Here is a 19,456-nt window from a genome sequence, read left to right on the forward strand (position 1 = left end):
TAAGTACAGCCTCACAGAGCTGTTAGCATGGCTTCTAAGTGCCGGCACTGTTTTCTGCTCTTCTTCTTGTAATAGTGCTCCTGATCTGTAATTAGAAGCAGCTTTTCCTCTGAAGTGTGTGTATACAGAGGCAGGAACCTGCATCACTTCCAGTAGAAGAGTGTATTTGATGTATGAATCTGTGCTTATTTTAACTACTTGTCAGCTGATGGCTTCAGTCTGACTCGTACAGCTGTGACTCGGTGACTGAGTCATTTCTTGACTCTCATTTAAAGTCTGACATATTCACATTATTTCCGTACTGCAATAAAATACACATATTACATACTTTATAGGTCTTTTTTATGACACCTTTTCTTTTTACTCAACTGCATTTCAGAAGGAAATATTTAACTTTTTGCTGTACTACATTAGTTAATAGGTATTTTTACTATTTAATTATATTTTTACTTTATATTTTAGGACAACACACTTGAAGAGCTTAGAAAAGATTGTTTAGCTATTAATTAAAATTCCAAACCCTTCATACAGGCATAGGTTGAAAAATGAGAGAACATTAATTAGCAGCTATCTTGCTAATTGTTCAGACTATCTTTCATGTTAAAAACATTTCATAGTTAAAACCTCACACATATAAAGATCTGCTGCATCTCCTTTGAGGTATTTTCAGAGGTTTTAATACATTTTTTGCGAATCTTTTTATCTTTTGAACTGTTGGCTGGGACAAAACAATCCAATTAAAGGTGTCACAATACAGTATTTCCCATTATTTTTTTTATTTTTCTTATAATAAACATAATCAATTAATAGAGAAAGTAATAATAATTAGTTGCAGTCATATATAAATGAGTTCAAAATGAGCTCCTCCTCAATCAAATGCAACAGTAACATTGTGCATTTACATAAATGCATGACTAATAATAATGTATATGATACCTTTTCTGCATGGAATACTTTTATTTGCAGTATTTTAAGTACATTTTCCTAATTATACTTATACACTTGTATTTAAGTAGCATTTTAAATAAAATAATTTTACTTGAGTATTTTTACAACGTGGTATTAGTACTTAAATAATGGATCTGAATATTATACTATCTGTTTTACTGCAGTATTCACACAAACCCTGTGATTCTTTATATAGCATTTATACACTGTGTACAACCTACTGGCTGTACAACTGCAGAATTCAAGGTTAAACCGAGTTTTACAGACACTGTAAGGACAAAATATTCCTCTATACACCATCTTATTAAACATTACCAACCTTTCCACAAGCACACAATTACACAGATCAAGTGTTAATGTGCGACTAAAACTCTCATTGTATACAAATTGCAACATGTAATGTATGCAGTCCTGGAGATGCACTTGTTTCAGTACGTGGAATAAATAAACTCAATTTGTCACATGGTTAACAAGGCAATACAGATGAAAATGAAAATACAAGTGATTCACAGTGCCGAGTCCAGGCTCGCCTGCAGGCATGATGCTGCTGCTGCACTGTGTTATAGGTTATGAATCAGAGCTGCCTTCACACACCAGCGCCGAAGTAAGGCAAGACAAGATTCAAGTAGAAACTCTCCCAATTAGCTGAAAACCCCAATTAAGACAGGAGCGAATTATGGTGACACCTCTGCCTGTAATCACACAGTTGTTGAGGAAAATAAACACTGTCATGATCAGTGGTGTACACGATGTTTACCCACTTCTCAGAACTGCAGCGTTTATGCTCATCCCCCAGGCCATTTATGCATACATTACAATGGTTAGAATATTACAAGAGGGCCGGTGCCTGTTTAATTGCTGCTTCTTATCTGTTCTGGTGTGTCCTAATCTGAAACAAACTTATTGTTTTTCTTTTTTTTTTGCGAGTGTTTCAATTATCAAAGTTTGGTTTGTGATGTTTTGGGTACCTTTCCTAACTCTACACTGCTTGCGTTTTTTCATTTTACAAGACAACGTTTTACTGTACATGCCGCTTCGGAGGAGGTTTTGTTGACAACTCCGAGTCAAACATGTCATTGTTGTGCGTTGTGTTAGATGACAGAATAAAGCTATAAAAATATAGACAGACACGTGGGCGCAGTGACAAAAAAAGACAACAAAAACTCTCAGACGAACGCACAGTAGCACAAAGACAGTGATGTGCTTTTGCATCACAGGCTGTAAAGTAGTTTAATTGCCCACAAGAAATGAAGTCCTTATCTTAGAGGAGGTTTTGTGTTTGCATTCTGTTCTCGTGCCCCTTTTTTCCACTGCAGTGAACTCGTATTGTCTGCCAACCCTTGTCTCTTCCTCACACACACACACACACACACGCACACACACACACGCACACACACACACACACACACACACACACACACACGCACACGCACACGCACACACACACACACACACACAACTGTAGTCGGAGGGCAGAGCAGTCTTTTCATGCATGGCTCACTGTGCTTATGTAAGAGCACTACTTAAACCTGGTTACATCACATAACAGGCAGCAGTGTGTCAGTGGGTCACTGTGCCACACAACCGCTGAACTACGAACACACTTCATGTTGGGCCCTTCGCCGTGGGCATGCAGCTTTTCAGAGCACCTTATATGCATTTCTACATCCTGGTATCTGATTGTGATGCTGCATAATAGAGTGACAAATGAAAAGTAGCATCAGTTAAAGCACGGCTGCGCCAGTAGGGGGGCCTCTCTGTTTCCAAATTATCTTCCTTATCCTCTTCTCACCCTTTACCCCAGCTCTAACTCTTCATTCTCCCGCCCACCTCCGCCTTCCAGCACAACAGCCCGTCTCTGTCTTCTCCCCTCAGCTTCTATTTAGTGCAAACAGACACACACACACACACACACGGGGGATTTGAGGAAGGGCAGGACCGACCACTCCCACTGTTCTATAGCTCCACGATAAACACAGTGGGCGAGAGACACCGGCGGAGAGAGGAGGAGAGAGAGCGAGGGAGGAGCGTCGCTGCGCTGAAGCCGAGCCCCTCTATGCCTCAGCAAGCAGAGTAGAGCAGACGCCAACAGCCACACAAACACACTCCCCTCTCAGTTACATGCACAGTCACACACATACCACACACACCACCACCACCGCCACTGCCGCCGCTGCCACCACCACCACCACCACCACCACACACACAGTGACGGCTGCCAGGCTCAGTGGGAAGCAAGGCGTCAGGGAGAGAGCTTGAGAAGAAAGAGAGAGGGATCGCAGAGGGGAAGAGAAGAAAAGAGAAGAGAGTTGGAGGGGGCACCTTGTGGATCAGAAGGGATTTTCCTCTGTGTGAGTGCACGTCTGGATAAGGCTATCTGCTTCTTCTTCCTCAGCGAGAGGAGTTTTTACTGAGGCTTTTTCTTTGCTGCTCATCCTCCACGCCGGGCTCCAGCGATATCTACCTATCTATCCCCGGAGCTTAACAAAAGAGGGAGGGAGTGAGAGAGAGTGAGGAAAAAAAAAAAAGGCAGTCACAGCTTCAGCTCCAGACCACCCTCTCTACTCCTCCTCCTCCTCCTCTTCCTCCTCCTCCTCTCCTCTCCTCTCCCCAGCTCCACATCCATGTGTGAGTTCATCGCTGATTTCACTGTCTTTTGAGGATAGAGCAGAGGACAGCGTGTGTTCTCCAGGATACAGCCGAGCTCCCCGTGGGATCAGGGTCTCGTCTGGTGTAAGAGAGAGGGGGAGGAAGACCGAGACAGGGAAACGGATACACAGGAAGAGAGAAAAGAGACAAGAGGGAGAGAGAGAGAGAGAGAGAGAGACGCTGGAAAGCAAATTGAGGGGCATGTTCAGGGCAGCAGAGAAGAAGAGTGAGTCTAATTTTTAGTGCGGAGAGAGTGCAAGGAACCGGCAACCGGATCCCAACCATTCATCCCTCCTCCTCCTCTTCATCATCCTCTTCTTCCCTCTTCTTTTACCCTCTCTCAGTCAGTTCCCTCTATTGTTTCCTGTACTGCCTCCTGCTATCCTCTCATATCTTCCCTTTCCTCCACCTCCTTCTCCCAGGAATCTTTCCTTCCAGACCTTGCGGGAAGAATGTTTTTGTGAGGTTCCCTGTGAGCTCCCAGACAAGTGGACAGACTGAAATCCCAAGTACTCTCCGTCCTCCTCTCCATCCCTTCGTCCGTGCATTCATCACCTTCACCAGCGACAGGAGAGTGTTCTCCCGGCATCCTCCACTCTTGGAAGCAGCCGTCTGAAGGATCCAGGCCAGCCCCTCGGAGTGATCGTAACCCCACCTGTGAGCTTCTATCTCCAGCCTCAAGGACCTTCAATTGGATTCCAGCTACATGGGAAAACGTTTGGAGCAGCAGCCAATGTACCCCCACTACACATACTACTACCCCCACTATCTCCAGACTAAGGTAAGCTGGTCAGCCAGGTTGACCTATTTTAACCCTCAAAGGGGATGAATGTGTTTGTGTGTCGCATCTCGGAACTGTCTCAAATTCATCCTCCTTTTAATGAACTTTACTCCTTCTCTATCTGCTGCCTCTTTAAATCTCTTTCTGAGTCGGTGTCAAACGAAGATGAAATAGTCTTTTCTAGTAGTGACGAGTGTTTGCTTTTTGAGCAGGGTTTGATTGCTGCATATCTGGGATTCTGTGTTTTATGAAGCCAGCAAAAAGAGCAGAATTTACCCACTGTGCTAAAACACTCTGAAAAAGGCACCGAGATAAATGCTGGAGTTGCCTCGTGAGACAGCTTGCTAAATAGCACCGCGTCCCCCTGTCCCCCATCTGTCTCCGAGCGGGGGATATTGATGTCACTCGGCTGGATTTTTCCTTTTCCATCCGCGCTGAGCACTTGACCCCGTCCTCCCCTCGCCGACCCCACCGGCTCCAAGTTCAAGTTCAGGGCAGGAGGCCCACCCGCCCCTCAGCCCTTGTTTCCTCTCCCACTTTGTCCCACTCTGTCAACACCCCCCACCCACCCCCAAAACCCCTTCTCTTCTAACCCCCACCCCCTCCCCTCGCTGGCCATTCCCAGCCCACACTGCCATCCCATAGTACTCACCCGCGATAGGGTGTTGTAGAAATGATTGATGGAGCCTGATAAGACTTCTCGGATTACCTAGAGTGCAGAGCCCAGAATTTTCTTTGTTCTTCAAGTTTTCTCCAAAATTCTCTCGCTCGCACATAGATTGCATACGCAGGCTGTCTTGATAAATTCATTTCACAGATGCACACACTGACACACACTGATTCTCCTACCACCAAGGAGCAGAAAATGGATTACGAAAGGCCTGATCGATTGCTCCTGCATCATATCAGCCGCCATTCCCTTTGTCTGCAGTGATTCATTTGTTTTTCTTTCCATTTGTGTGATAGTAAATGGGAGAAGTTGGCAGGTTTGCTGCAATATTTAGCAAATGTGCACATGTCAGTAGGCAAGAGAGAGATGGAGAGAGAAGCGGTGAAAGAAAGTGTGGGAGTGGGATGCTATGAGAATAGAGAGATCATGCTATTGGGTGGACACAGTGTGGGAAGAGCAGGTAAGAAAATTATTGCTCGGTGGTTAAAAATATGCTGAACTGTGAACCAAACCGACTGGATGGTGCATCTGCAGGCCAATAGCAACACATTTACGCAGAGTTCTCGATGCTGTTACTTCAAACAGCAATACACAAGTTATGCAGATGGAGTTACATTGTTTTTGAATTGAATTGAAAATTCGATGCTCAACATTTATTAAAAAGTTGAGAGAAGCCCTGTAAAATAATGCAGTTCAGGGAAGGTATACCTGAAAATCCCTGCATAGCGCTGTACGTCTGAACTTGAAATGTTTTTTGAGTTATTTATCATTTACTTTGACCAAAATCAGTCGCCTCTCTATAAATATCAAATTTGTTGCGTTGAAATTTATATTGTTCACACTGCCTCGCAAAACACAGATTACAAGTGGATGCTGGGCTGCTTTCGTTTTCTAATTTAAAATGGTTCCACATTGAAGACATTTTAACTGCTTGTTAACTTTTTATATCACATGCCTCACTGCCACAAGTTGTGGATAATGTCAGTTTACAACAGCGGCTGCACAGATTAAAGCTTCTGCTTGTGTTGATTGATAAACAAATGTAGTTATTCTGTTGCCGTCCACATGTTCAATCCAACCCCGATTCAGTAATTAGTTTTATTGGCTTAAACACATCCACTGTAGCTGCTGTTTGGCTTCAGTTTAGAAAATAAAATACGTTTTCCCAATTAACCGCAGGATACATTCTCAGATGACTTATGCAGATTGCATTTGCAGCATGTCGACATTACCCACTTATCTGCGGATCTCGGAGCCGCACAAATTCACATCTGGGAGCTGTCTGATGTTTTTAAGAATGTGCTCAAGATGAACAAACAGAAACTGAGAACTGTTTGTTAATGCACATCTGTGATTTGGCTGTAATAAGCAACATCTCCAATGATAAGGACGCCTTTTTGTTTTGCTAATCTGAAAGAGGAAATTCTTGTCTGCTACTGAAAGATATCAGCCGTGATGTTTCTAAATTTCCTTTTACTCCAAGGATATAGATGCTAATTGTTTCTTGGCAAAAGTTTTTATTGTTTTTTTCATTTTTTTCCCCTCAACAGGATACATTTTAATGAAAAACTGAATTTATCATCTTGATTATGTCTTCTTTTTTTAGTCAAATGATGCTGAAATTATGTGTTTTTGGCGGCATTTATTGTGTAGTTGCATCACAAATTCACACTTGTAAGAAATGATTGCATCAGATTTATAATGAACCTAAAATAGAATCTTATTTGATTTTCTGTCAGTAACAAAGAAGCAGAATTTCAACATGCATGTCAGTCTCGGAGAAGCCAATAAAATTCGCTGTGTGTGATTTGTAGGTGTATTGCACGAGATATTATGCTGCGCACACATGTAGCTTAGATGAACCTCAACGTTTGATGTCACACAGTTTTATGTGTACAGATGTCGCCGTGTCACACCGCTGTCTCTTCTTCTATGATTTATCTCGATCAGTTCAAGGTCATCTCATTTCTCTCAAGTATCTGCAACAGGCATCTGGCCCCACACCATCACTCCATCCCTCCCTCTCACCAGCCCCTCTCTCTGCTGTCAAGGTCAAATCAAATTGGATCCCACCTTCCCTAGTGTACACCCTCGGCTCTGCTTGCACCGCGAGTGTGTGTTCGCATATGCATCCATCGATGTACAGAAACTACATCTGCATGTCCATTTTGTATCCGTGACTGTACATGAGCCTGCAACTTTGTCCGTCGATTCAGCGTGAACTGAATTTATTTGCTCGCTTTGGTGCAGATAGGTGGGGATGTGTGTCCTGTGTGAGGTGATGTGTGTGTGTGTGGCCTCTGAATGGTGACTCCCCCTGACTGACCCCTTTTCAGTGCAGCTTGCTGTCATTAAAGCTCTCGAGGGCCCAGAAGAGCAGTTGTGTTACGCTCATGAGTGTGTCTGATTCCTCAGTTCTACATCTGTATGGACCTTGCTGGTGTTTGATCTGCCTGTTCTGCTCTTTGACTTCAGATCTGAGGAGCGTCTGTGTGCGAGTGTGTAAGTGTTTGTGGGTGTGATTGTAGGTGTTCAGGTGGTTTTCAGGCTCCTCACAATGGACAACAGCAGACAAACACTAAACCAGTTGTATTTATCGTATCTCGCTTCAGTGCTTTCTCACACTTTCCTCCTCTCTCTCCCCCTCGTCCTCTTCCTTGCTCACTGATCTGATCGGCCTCTTATTAATCTTGATTCCAGAAAGTGGAGGTTCTCCTTCTGCGGAAATCAATCATGTGTGTGTGCATATGTGCATTGCCTTCGCTGCCTCACAATAGCAATCTTTAAACAGAAACACTTCCACATGCACCAGCTTCACACAAAGGCAGTTATGAAATGGCTAGCTGGTACTAACAATGCTCAGCCAGATGACAGTGTGTGTGTTAAATGTGCTGCTGTTAAACAGAGATTTGCTCTTCCTCTGCCTCCATAATGGGCTATAGGTACAGTTAGTGTACATTAGCAGGGTGTGGGGAGGGGCGGCATGGCCTCTTATGTGAGCCTAGTGGCTCTTAATCACGGCTGTAAGAGGGTATGAGAATCAGGGGGAGGGTTAATGCTCAAGCGCAGCTGCATTGTTGCGTTTGCTGTGTGATTTGTTAAAATTTAACCGGAGGGTATGTTGTAGCCGCAGGGACTGGCTATAGCTCGGATCTTTCAAGCATAAGCAACGTTTAGCATTTTTGTAATTGCTGCTGTGAGCTGGTTTCACTTGCTATGCTTTTTGATGGGCGTACCGTTGCTTACCAATCATAATTAATTATTGACTGAAAGCATTTTTTTTTTCCAGAAAATCAAGACTGTACAATCCTGAACTGGACCAGATGAAAGTGCAAAACCAATTATTGTAGCTTGCTGTGATTTCTGAGTGTTGTCCTGAGGTTGTGGTGAAATGTGTCTTCACAGCAAATTTCACAGCAATAACAAATTCTGACATCTTTAAAAGAAGTGCAAAAGTGACATTCCTGACATGTATGTCTTTTCTTTTGAGACGGCAAATTCCTCTCACTCCAGTGGTACATACATTTATTCTTTTCAACCCTGAAGTTTCTGAAAGTCAGAAACCATAAAACTGTGAGTTTGATCTGCTGGACTCTTCCTAATAAGTGAGCAGTCTTCCTTATCTGTAGTTATTAAACTGAAACTCCTTCCTCATACGTGTCTTCTGCCTTTATCTCTTTATTGCTTTGATCTTAAACATATTTCTCTCCACTTTGACTGCGCACATGATTTTATGTCTCTATAAATACGTGTGAACTTTCAGCTGTGCATGCCGGCGTGCAGCTTCTCTGAATTTAGCCGAGCTATTCAGATTTCTTTTCAGCTTCTGATGATGATGATTGAGTGAGGATGTGAATCTTTGATGATAATCACTAAGAGCAAGATAAGAGAGGCTAGCAGAAAAAAAGTCACTTTATCAACCAGCCGATCATTAGTTTGCTGCAGATCAGTGTGCTAATATGCTCAGCGGCACACAAGGAGCTTTAATTAGGGTAATGAGAAACAGCATTCAGCTGATATCAAAGTAATGACACATGCGGACACGCCTGGACATCTAAATAGAATATTCTATCGCTTCAAAAATGAGCTTTTCACATTCAATTACTCTCTATTATGCGCTAGATAAATGTGGTCAGTGGTTGGCTTGGCTGTGATGAGTAAACATCATAAAGGCAGCGGGGAATGAGGGACACACACACAACATGGAAGTACGCATGTGTGAACACAAAGACAACACCAAAAAATTGATTAACTCATCCACTGATCTTCCATTTCATGTCACCTCCTCCTTCATTCCTCGTCTCCTTCCAAGCTTCTGTTCCTCCTCTTGTCAGACATAAAGTACGCCGCCTTAGCAGAGACAGCGACCATAAATTATACAACGCACATATCACACACACATGCAGACAGTGAATGGTGTGTGTTTAGTGTGCAAAGTAAACAGAGGGTATAGGGTTTGTAGCCCAGCATGCATTCTGCTCATGCCCTGTTTCTGCTCACACATCTGCCCGCCTGCATCAGTTGTAGTTTTACAACCGACAATATTATTATGTGCATGTTGCTTAAAGAGCCAGCTATGCTGTTTGGATCTCGGCTCTGATCTCGATAGCGTCATATGCCAGCGTAGAGAGGAGAGAATGGCCTTATGCTGCCTTCTTCTAATGCCCTACCCGACACTCTCCCTGCTTTCTCTCGCTCTCTTTTCCTGCCTCTCTCCCACTGTGTTCTGGGCTCTCTCGCTCTCTCCCTCTCTCCTACCATCTGTTCAGTTTGTCGGGCCTGGGTAGTTTTTACTGCTTAAAAGGGACTCTCCTAACCACCCATATATGTCCATTTATTATTCTCTGTGGGCTGTTCTATTCTCGTCCCAGTACAGTAGCGGACACTGACCAGTGCCTTACTACGCTGAATGGGAGCGAAAAAGCTTCGGTGGGTCAGCACATGCACGGAGGGGTGAGGGAAGCTCACCCCTGCCAGTTTTGTAATAGAAAAATATGTGGAGGAGGGAGGAAGGGAGGGAGGACGGAGGAGAAAAAGGGACGTGAAGGAGAGTAGAGTCAGACATATCAAAAAGAGAACAGATGGCTGTAGCAAAAAGAATTCAAAAGAAGAAGAGAAAAAAGAGATAGCGATCCAAAGGGAAATAAAGAGCGATGCAGCGAAGGAGATAGAAGTTGTAGGCTGGGTCAGGGAATAATGGTGCTGCTGCATTTTTAATAGTTGGCCACTTTGTAGCGACCCTTGTCTAATGGATTCTCTGCCTCTTAAAAGCTCCTGTCAGAGCCCTCTACCTCAAACAGTTACACCACGGAAATTGCTGAGGGCTCCAACAGTCCCCAACACTTCCTGATAGAACATCCAACAACCTAATATTGTCTGGCAGCAAACATAATTCCAGTTAGTGCACAGATGTTTTGGCAAATCGTCTATATCGCTAAATATACTTAAAGGAAACGGCAACTGAAAAGCAGGGCTTAGAAAGTGTCAAAGTGTCGGAAATGTATAGCTGCGGTGCCTTTTGGAACACTGTGCTAAGTGCCTGACAAAGACTTTATTGGTTGGATGAAAAGGGAGAGACAAAGAGCACAACCTCTAGCTGTTGGCTATTTTAAGTCTCTATGTGAGTGTAATTCATTGTCGAGGGTCCGGCCCCTTGACGTGATAGTGTCCAGAATTTTACAAATGACAAATGATGTTTCCATTTTATGGTTCTGGCTTTCAAACGTACAGTAAAAAAACGAACATTCAGACAACTTCATGCCCATTCATTAACAGAACACAGTTTGTAAAATGTTGATGTTTGAACCGGCAGTGTGGAACTTTTGTCTCCCCCTTCTGGCAGTGAGAGTTATTATACAAAGACATATGCTCTGCTGACTGTAAGTTGTCTGGAGCGTCACAAACCTTTCTCAGATGCCTTCAGGGGTTCTCCATCATATTTCTAGTTGCTGTAGTCGACTCCCTTCTTCAGTTCTGTTAAACCACACATTGCTAGTTCAAAAAAATCTGTGTTTTAGGCAGGAATATCGTAAACTTGATATTCCTTGGTCACGGACGGGACGGCGCTTGTGACGGAGATGGCCCGAATATTCGGATCCATTCGTCTGGTCTCCCGGGTTCAAATTTTGCCTTCGTTTTGTCTTCAGTTAAACTGAAGAATTCCCAAACAGCGGAGGTCTTCAGCATCTTGTCTTGTGTTTATGCCACGAAGTTAATCGTGACGTCACAGTCAGCAGCCACCCGGCCATTCGGGTGGTGGTAACAAACACAAATGGATGAGCCGAAGTGGGCCGAAGGCGAAGGGAAGAGACGAGCTCCAAATATTTTCGTCTGAGGGGAGGAAGGGGTGATCACATAGACATATGTGTATATGTTTATGTGATCACATGACAAAATGAGCCGATGTGGGCCGAAGTCGGAGGGAAGACGGTAACGCCTCCTATTCTTTCCGCCCGGTAACGTCTGACCAGGGGGAATATTCGGATACCCAAATTAATATCCGGATACCGCCGTAGTGAACGAATATTCGGATATTCGGGATATTCAGGTGCACAACATACCGTAAGTCATCTCCAGACACATCCCATAGAGAAGTGACGACCTGACAGTATTATATTATAGAGAGAAACCTGATACAACCAAGTAAGGAAAGTGACAGAGAAGGAATTATTAATTAAACATGATAAGAATGTTTAAAGTTTTTTTTTTAATACTTCAATTACTTAGTGGAACTATTTGAAATAGATACCTGCAAATATTGAAGGGAGGTTGCTGGTAAATTGTTTCCATATGACAGCAAAGTGCAATCATGGAAAGCACAATAAAACTGGATGTTTCTCTGCAAATATTAATTTATTTAAAATAAGAGTAAAGAAATCCAGCTTAGAAAAATGCATAATTCAATATTCACACAGTTAAATTACCGTAGTTTCATTAGTAATTTGGAATGTATGGTGACAACAACAGCTGTAATAAGACATGGGACATGATTTTCTCCATCAAAAACAAATTTATTTCCCATTTAGTTCCAGTTTGGAAATCTAATTCAGTATCATTCACTTCATTGATCATCATCAACATGTTTTTCAAGCAAACTCAAATTAGCCTGTTTCTGATTGAACTGTCACTGTTCTGTTCTTCTTCTCATCGCTGCTCACTGACTCATCCTCACATTCCTGGTAAAAAAGAAAACTCGTTCTTGCCCTTTTCTCTCTTCTTTTTTCATAGAAGAATCTGGCCTGCATGTTGTAGCGATGAAAGCACCGTATGTAAACTAGCCAAAGAATCAAAAATAGCAGAAAGTGCTGCCTCTAATTCCAGATATCAAACTGTCAGGACTGTATAGTATTTGATTAGTGTAGACAGAATATTTGGCACCTATAAATTTGTACAATATTTGTATATTGTCTTTTATTACAAAAATATTGTTAAAACTGTCTGATCTTTTTTGACTAGAAAAAGTAGAGTACTTTTGAAACTGTAATTTTCAGTCGTGTAATTTATAATCCAGATAATACATTACAAGTACAAAATGTCTGAAATTCCAAAATATGACTAAAAAATAGTTTTCTGTTTTGAATGTAAGCAAACATAGTCTCAGGTTGAATGCACAAAGGTGACTTCTATATTTACATGTAGTTTCCATATGGCAACAAATTCATTTTAGCATTTTACAAAATACTTACAACATCTAAATTGGTTTTAATGATGTAAATGAAAACTTAACATACTCCAGATGGGCTTTCATTATTTCTCTTGAAGGAGCTGTACCTGTATATTGAGCTATTAATCCACCTCAGGAGGCCTCATATGACAGACTTCTCAGTGCCAGGTATCGCTTAGGAGTAAGAATCCAAACAGAATTTACTGACCATGAGACTCGATGTGTATTTGTCCTACTGAAGGGTCTAAAGTGCACAGTAAACAGGGATTCCATACCACTATAATAAGATTGAGATGGTGTAATTGTTGCCGTATGACAACACTTTGGAAAAGAAGTACACGTGAAAGTCCTGCGCTGTAGCTTTAAATACATCGTTCAAGACAACTTTAATTAATTCAAAGAGGGCATTTCAGGTTTTGCAGTGTCCCTGTGACCCAGAAGCTTAATGCTGAGTGTGTTTCAGCCAGAGCCAGGTGCTGTTGACAGGCTACATAAACACAACGTGCTGTATAAAATGATATAGCGTGGGCTGTTTAAAGATTCTCTCATCCAGAAGCTCGCTATCTTTTTCAACATCACATCTGTCACTGAGAGCATAATAATCTTTACAAACGGGCCAAAAATGGTCAGAAAGTGTAAAATATGATGTGCCGTAACTAATTATGTGTTTTATGAAACAATTTATTCTAATTTTAGTGCAGATCTCCATTTTACTTAAAGCTACAAAGATCACCGGTGCAAATTTGTGTTATCCACATTTCTTCATCCAGCTTTTCACTGAAATGTGACACTTTTCCTCCTGTTATTTGTTTGCTAAGTTCAAATTAAAATGTAAATAAGCTAAACAAACAGTGTTTGAATCGGCAGCCTTTGTGCTCTTACTAGATTTGAGGTTTAACTAGCAAACTAACAAAGGGACCGAAAATAATCGCTCTTGTCCTGTCATTCATTTACCAAAAAAATGTAGTGAGGGTTTGTGTTGGCACTCTTGTCTTGTCTGTTTCTGTTCTGCATCTTAATTAAAGATCCATAGCTGACCTGTATTGGAGCCTTTTTACTCCAAACCTGTTAACCCATGATTTTTCCAGCTGTTCACATATAATGTCTGCATGGGAAATGGGTCATGAAGGGTGTCGCACATGGGATGTTTTCTATATTAATGAGTCCCATAAGACACGTCTGTTTTTACCTCATTAATGCGTCCATATGGTGTTATTTAGATGCTAAAAGCAACGTATGAGCATTTCCACCTTAAAACTATAGTGTACTGTTAACTGTCTCAACTTGTAAGCTGGAACCTTCCGGAGCATTCTTCTTCTTCAGAATTAGTTTATGGTTTGAAGATTGGGTTGAATCAATCAAATATTCCAGTTTTCTCAAATCTAGTTTTAGAATGTTTGAATCAGAGGTGAGCTGGTGTGCTTGAACTGCACATATGAGTGTGGAGGGGGAAGTAGGGAACATTAATTAACATAAATGAACAACTGGAGAGACTTTTTACTCTGCCAAGGAGATGGAGTTATGTGACGATCGCCATTGGTTGTCTGTCTGTTCGCAACATTACTCAAAAACGGACTAACAGATTTGGATAAAATTTTCAGGGAAGGTCAGAAATGACACAAGGACCACCTGATTAGATTTTGGCAAAGACGCAGCTTATAGTCTGGATCCACGGATTGTAAAAGATTTCCGTGTTTTTGTGAGATATCGTCACAGCTTCATTATAACTATGACTACAAGTGATTGTGATCCTGCTACAAATCCACCGCTAAGGACTTATTGGGACTTATCTGTTGGAAATGATACAAGGAACAGTTGATTAAATTGTGGGGGTGCTTCGGAGTCCCATCAAGAGACCCAGCCCGCTACATATTTCAGTCACGCGATTGGGTATCCGTACTTAATGTACACATGCGTAACACACACCTGTGCTCAGCGCAAGGTCATTTTGTTTGTGGGTACATCTACAGCGCCCTCCATAATTATTGGCACTTCTGGTTAAGATGTGTTCTTTAGCTTCTAATAAATTCATTTTTTTCTAAATGGGACCACAATGAAAAAAAGAGGAAAATCCAACCTTTATTTCAAGTGCATTTATTCAGTGGGGGAAAAAAAATCACACATTAAGAAATATTTCTTTTTTTTTTTTTTACATCAAATCATGTGTGCCAAAATTATTAGCAACCCTGATGTTAATATTTTGTACAACCCCCTTTTGCCAACAAAACAGCACCTAAGCTTCTCCTATTATACATTTTTCTACAATTTTCAGTGTGAAAGTATGCTCAGCAATAAAAATTTAATTCTGTTTAAGGCTTTTAACACATCTTAACCAGGGGTGCCAATAATTATGGAGGGTGCTGTATATTAAATGGCGTCTTGATTTCTGCCACGACTTTTGTCAAGATTTCAGCCGTCAGAAATGACACAACAACTGAGCAACCTTGGTGGAGAACTGCACTCTCTGAGTGCTTTTCTTGTTTATTCTGTTTCTCCCACTTTAAAGTGATAAATTGTGTATAATTAAATTTGTGGTTTTGTTTCCTGATGAATAAACTTCATTCAGCTGATTTTTCATTTGTTTGTATGTAAACAAATGCACATCTTTTCTTGAACTCTTGGAAAGGATTGTTGTTTCCATGTAAAAGTGAAATATGCTGATATTCTAAGTTCAGGGTCTGAATATGTTTACATAATTGAAACTCTGACTGTATAAGTCACAGTCATTAGTTGCACACATGCTGTGTAATAAATGTGTGATGTTATTATTGCTGTGAGGATGTGGTCAGTGCTTTTCTTACTCTCAGTCTGACTGATGGAAGTGCGAGCGGGTGGAGTGTGAGGGTTTGTGTGTTGGCGAGTTGGGACCAGAGAGATAATTGAAAGAAAGGCCTGGGGGCTTTTCTCCACATGTTGTTCTTTATTCTACTTCAGTGTTGCTTCTTTATATATATATATATATATATATATATATATATATATATCTGTCTCTCTGCTCTCTTTTACTTTCCTTCTCTCACTCTTCTCTTTGTATCATGTACTGTCTCCCGGCAGTGCAGATCATACGTGCTAAGAGAAAATTCCACCCTTGTACATAGATGGTGTGAATTGATCTGTGAAGTTAAACACATTCCAGTCATTTTATCCTTCTCTCTTGAGCAATTTGGTCTCTTTACATTTCACAGAATGCCTTTTAATACCCATAGCGGGATGCATGAAACCAGTCATTTACACAGAGACGACAGAGTAATAAAGAGAATCATTGCTGTGGTTAAGAGACTTTTCAGTGGAGAAAATGTGAAAAATATTCCGTGGATAACCTTTTGCTGCACACAGTAAAGTGGAAGAATGTCTCAACCAGTTTCTGTGGAGTGGCTTTCATCATCCGTGGATTTCATGGCATGAACCTGTAAAATTTTGTCCTTCTCAGGCAAATGTGTCAGAGCTAATAAGAAATGAAACTAGGCTACGAGTGGTGGAGATACTGCTGAGGATCACAGGAATCTTCTTTTCAGGAACATGAATCCTCCACTAAAAATCTCAGGCTCGCCACAATCACAGAGGCCTGGCATGATGTTGGACATCATATTAGACCTGCCGCATCATAGATTGTCCATGAAATAAATGACATAAATGGTATTGTGTATTTCTTGCCACTAATATGATAATCATACAAGTTCACCCTCTGCAGAGCAACATTTAGTTCTTAAGAATATTCAGGCTTTGGATTTGGAATGTGAAAACAACATTAAAATATCCCATTAAATGAGACATAAATAAAACAAATCCACAAAACTAAAATAATACAGAAAATGGGCTCTCGGGCTCTGTTAGCAAAAAATGCACTCAAATAAAAATTAAACATTTGACACAAAGGTATTACAAGCACTTAATTCTTTAACTATACTGGCAATCCAGTTTCTCAGTGGTTCGGACGTTTGTTGCCCTAAACGTGCAAAGTACAGTAGCACTGTCTTCACTCGACCTGGTTTATTGTTGTTGCTGTGTAGAAACTGCCTGAGCTCCACCTACTCTGAAATTCTGACACCAAGAGCAAAGAAGACGACAGAAGCAGCGTGACTAGAAGGGACACCAAAACGTGTCTTCACTCTTTTTTTTCTTTTCTGTGCACTCGGCTTAGACGCTGTGAAAATACGCTTAGGCACCGCGCCCAAGACTTTTAACGGTGGTGAAAACTCTGCTGTTTATTCTGGCAACGTCACCGGAGACATTCTTGTGTAAACAAACACGCATGAAAACACAACGGGCAAAATCGAGGTCAGCAAAAATGATCACGTCCATACACTGTGAGATAAGTCGATAATGTAATTATCTTGACAGGCCTACAATCGCAGCCTCATATCTATGAATAAAACAAGACAGACCTTCTTAGTGACACATGCATCGCAAGTAAACAAAAGAATATGCACAGTTCATGTGGGGAATATAATTAAAGTGCAACGCAGCATGATAATATACAATACAGCCTTCTGGTGTTGTGGTGACTCAAAACCTCCTCTGTACGCCTCAACAGTGAGACTCTTCCTAAACCTCTGCATCAACTTCAAATCCAGCATAAAATGAGAAAGATACAGACAGCAGAGGTGTAAGGAAACCCACAGAGCTCATTATTACGTCCCACAAATTTTCTTTGCTAACACTTGTGGTAAACCTTAAAGCGCAGGTTAAAGTTACAGCCCGCAAAATAAGAGCCTGACATTTACAGAGACGTATCAAAAATCTTTTTTATTTAAATATATATTTGTGTGTGCTGAAGAGCAACATTACAACATGCTGCCAGATCCTCAATACATTAAAGTTTTCAACCAAAATTCGCAACCAAAAGATAAAATGTGCAGACCATTATATTATGTGATCTATAGAGCAACTCTCTATCAACCAGGATTGGGGAGATGCATACAACAAATGAAGTTCAAATGAAAAACAAAAGCTCAGTAAATTATTATCCATACACCTTAAACCACTTTACCGATGATAAAATTCTCTCCATATGTAGATTTATCCTTGACTGCTTCTGCAAATGCCACTTATTTCAGGTCAGCACTAAGAAAGATCCTCATATTTCTAGTAGAAGCATTTAGAAATGTAAAATCTGGTGATGATATAATGTCCCAAAAACAGCTGATCCGTAATCTGTTTGGTTGGCGTTGAGCATTTCATATTTTTTTGAAAAAGCACATTTTTACAAGATGTTGGTCTGTTGTATTAATATTTACTTATACCATTAAAATTTCTTATAAATGGCAAAAAAAGGGAGAGATTAATCCAAGTTTCTCAGGAATAGAATGCTAAATTCCTGACAAGTTATGGTGTTTAAAAAAACAACCAAAACATTCCATCCTATAGCACACAAAGTGCCTTCTTCTCTCTGACACTCCAAAGTCTCACCTCTCTGGCTGCTAACCACTGCTGCTGTTTAAAGCCATGTCACTTTAGAGTGTTTGCAAGCACCCAGGAAACATGTTTTGTGTCCAGAAGCACAGCGGGACAGCTCCAAGTGTGAATAAACTCTGGAGCTCGACCTCTGCACACTTTCTTTCCCACTCTGAGAGGAATATATAAAGAAATGCAGTTTAACTCTATAAAACTGCCACAGTGTTTGCCCTTGCAGACAGTTTAGCTGGGTTACAGACACACTCTTGTCCCTGAGCCAGAGGTGGCTGGCCAGGCCAAACATCTCCTATTCCCTGCTAATGAAATCCTGAATAAAACCCTCCCTGCTCAGCTTGATCCCACACACACACACACAATTGCACAAGTACAAACACACAAATACAGACACCCACTCTCCAGGGTTCTGGTACACTTGCGCATACACACGAACACACACACACAAATACGCGCAGAACCCCTGCAGTCCCAGCCAGGGATTATCCTGTGAAAACACTCCTTTTGTTGGACCCCAGTCAAATTACTTTTTGGAGCTCTCATGCTCAGAGCTGTCCATGTAACTGTGTGTGTGCGTGTGTGCGTGTGTGCGTGCGTGCGTGCGTGCATGTGTGCGTGCGTGCGTGCGTGCGTGCGTGTGGCTGGGTAGAAGGGTGGGGGGGTGGCATGCATGTTAAGGCAGTCCAAACATAGGCTGTTGCTGATTGCAGGGAGTTCATCCAAAGTGAATGGTCACTAATGACACTTGAAAGTAAGCTGTTTACATTTCCCTTGGTTTGTGTGTGTGTGTTAGAAAGAGATTGCATGCATGTTCGTGTGTGTGTGTGTGTGTGTGTGTGTGTGTGTGTGTGTGTGTGTGTGTGTGTGTGTGTGTGTGTGTGTGTGTGTGTGTGTGTGTGTGTGTGTGTGTGTGTGTCTACTCGTGTGCCAGTGGTTTTCTGAAGATAGTATAACACCAAATCACCATGTTGTGTTGTCTGTTGGCAGGGTGGTATGATGTTTGTGACATTTAAACTTGACATTTATGAATAAAGAAATTGATCCTTATCAAACGAAACATAGTTCACTTCTTGTCAGGCTGCTTTAGCTCCATAAACGCAGTCATACTTTTGTTCAGCAGATGATTATTTACAGGGGTACCAGCTCTCAGCCTGGGCAGTGGCCAACTCAGTTGACTGGGCACAGATTGTTAAGCTACATTCAGCTTTTATTCATTCACACTAGTGGAACCCCTCAGAGACTACCAGTCTTTTTTAAAGTTGCGCGAGAGTGTGTTGTAAGTATGTTCTGGTGTGTGTATGTGTGTGAGCTTGTGCATGCTCAGGAGTGTGTGAGA

The 19,456-nt window shown here is 41.6% G+C and overlaps 1 protein-coding gene across 7 annotated transcripts in view; it reads left to right on the top strand.

The window, feature by feature from the left end:
* The first annotated feature begins 3,017 nt into the window (after window positions 1–3,017).
* The window catches only part of LOC110958594 (RNA-binding motif, single-stranded-interacting protein 3), a 134,160-nt gene continuing 117,721 nt past the window's right edge, over window positions 3,018–19,456 (top strand). For 2 of the 7 annotated variants that reach the window (XM_022205195.2, XM_022205194.2), the window contains exon 1: window positions 3,019–4,378. In XM_022205195.2, coding sequence (XP_022060887.2) covers window positions 4,304–4,378 — 75 coding nt within the window. In that variant the 5' untranslated portion in view covers window positions 3,019–4,303. Of the gene's footprint in view, window positions 4,379–19,456 lie in introns of all 7 variants that reach the window. The other 5 variants (XM_051957003.1, XM_051957004.1, XM_051957005.1 and 2 more) reach the window with 5 other exon arrangements.

The sequence above is a fragment of the Acanthochromis polyacanthus genome, chromosome 12 (assembly GCF_021347895.1).
Source record: "Acanthochromis polyacanthus isolate Apoly-LR-REF ecotype Palm Island chromosome 12, KAUST_Apoly_ChrSc, whole genome shotgun sequence".
Classification (NCBI taxonomy): domain Eukaryota; kingdom Metazoa; phylum Chordata; class Actinopteri; family Pomacentridae; genus Acanthochromis; species Acanthochromis polyacanthus.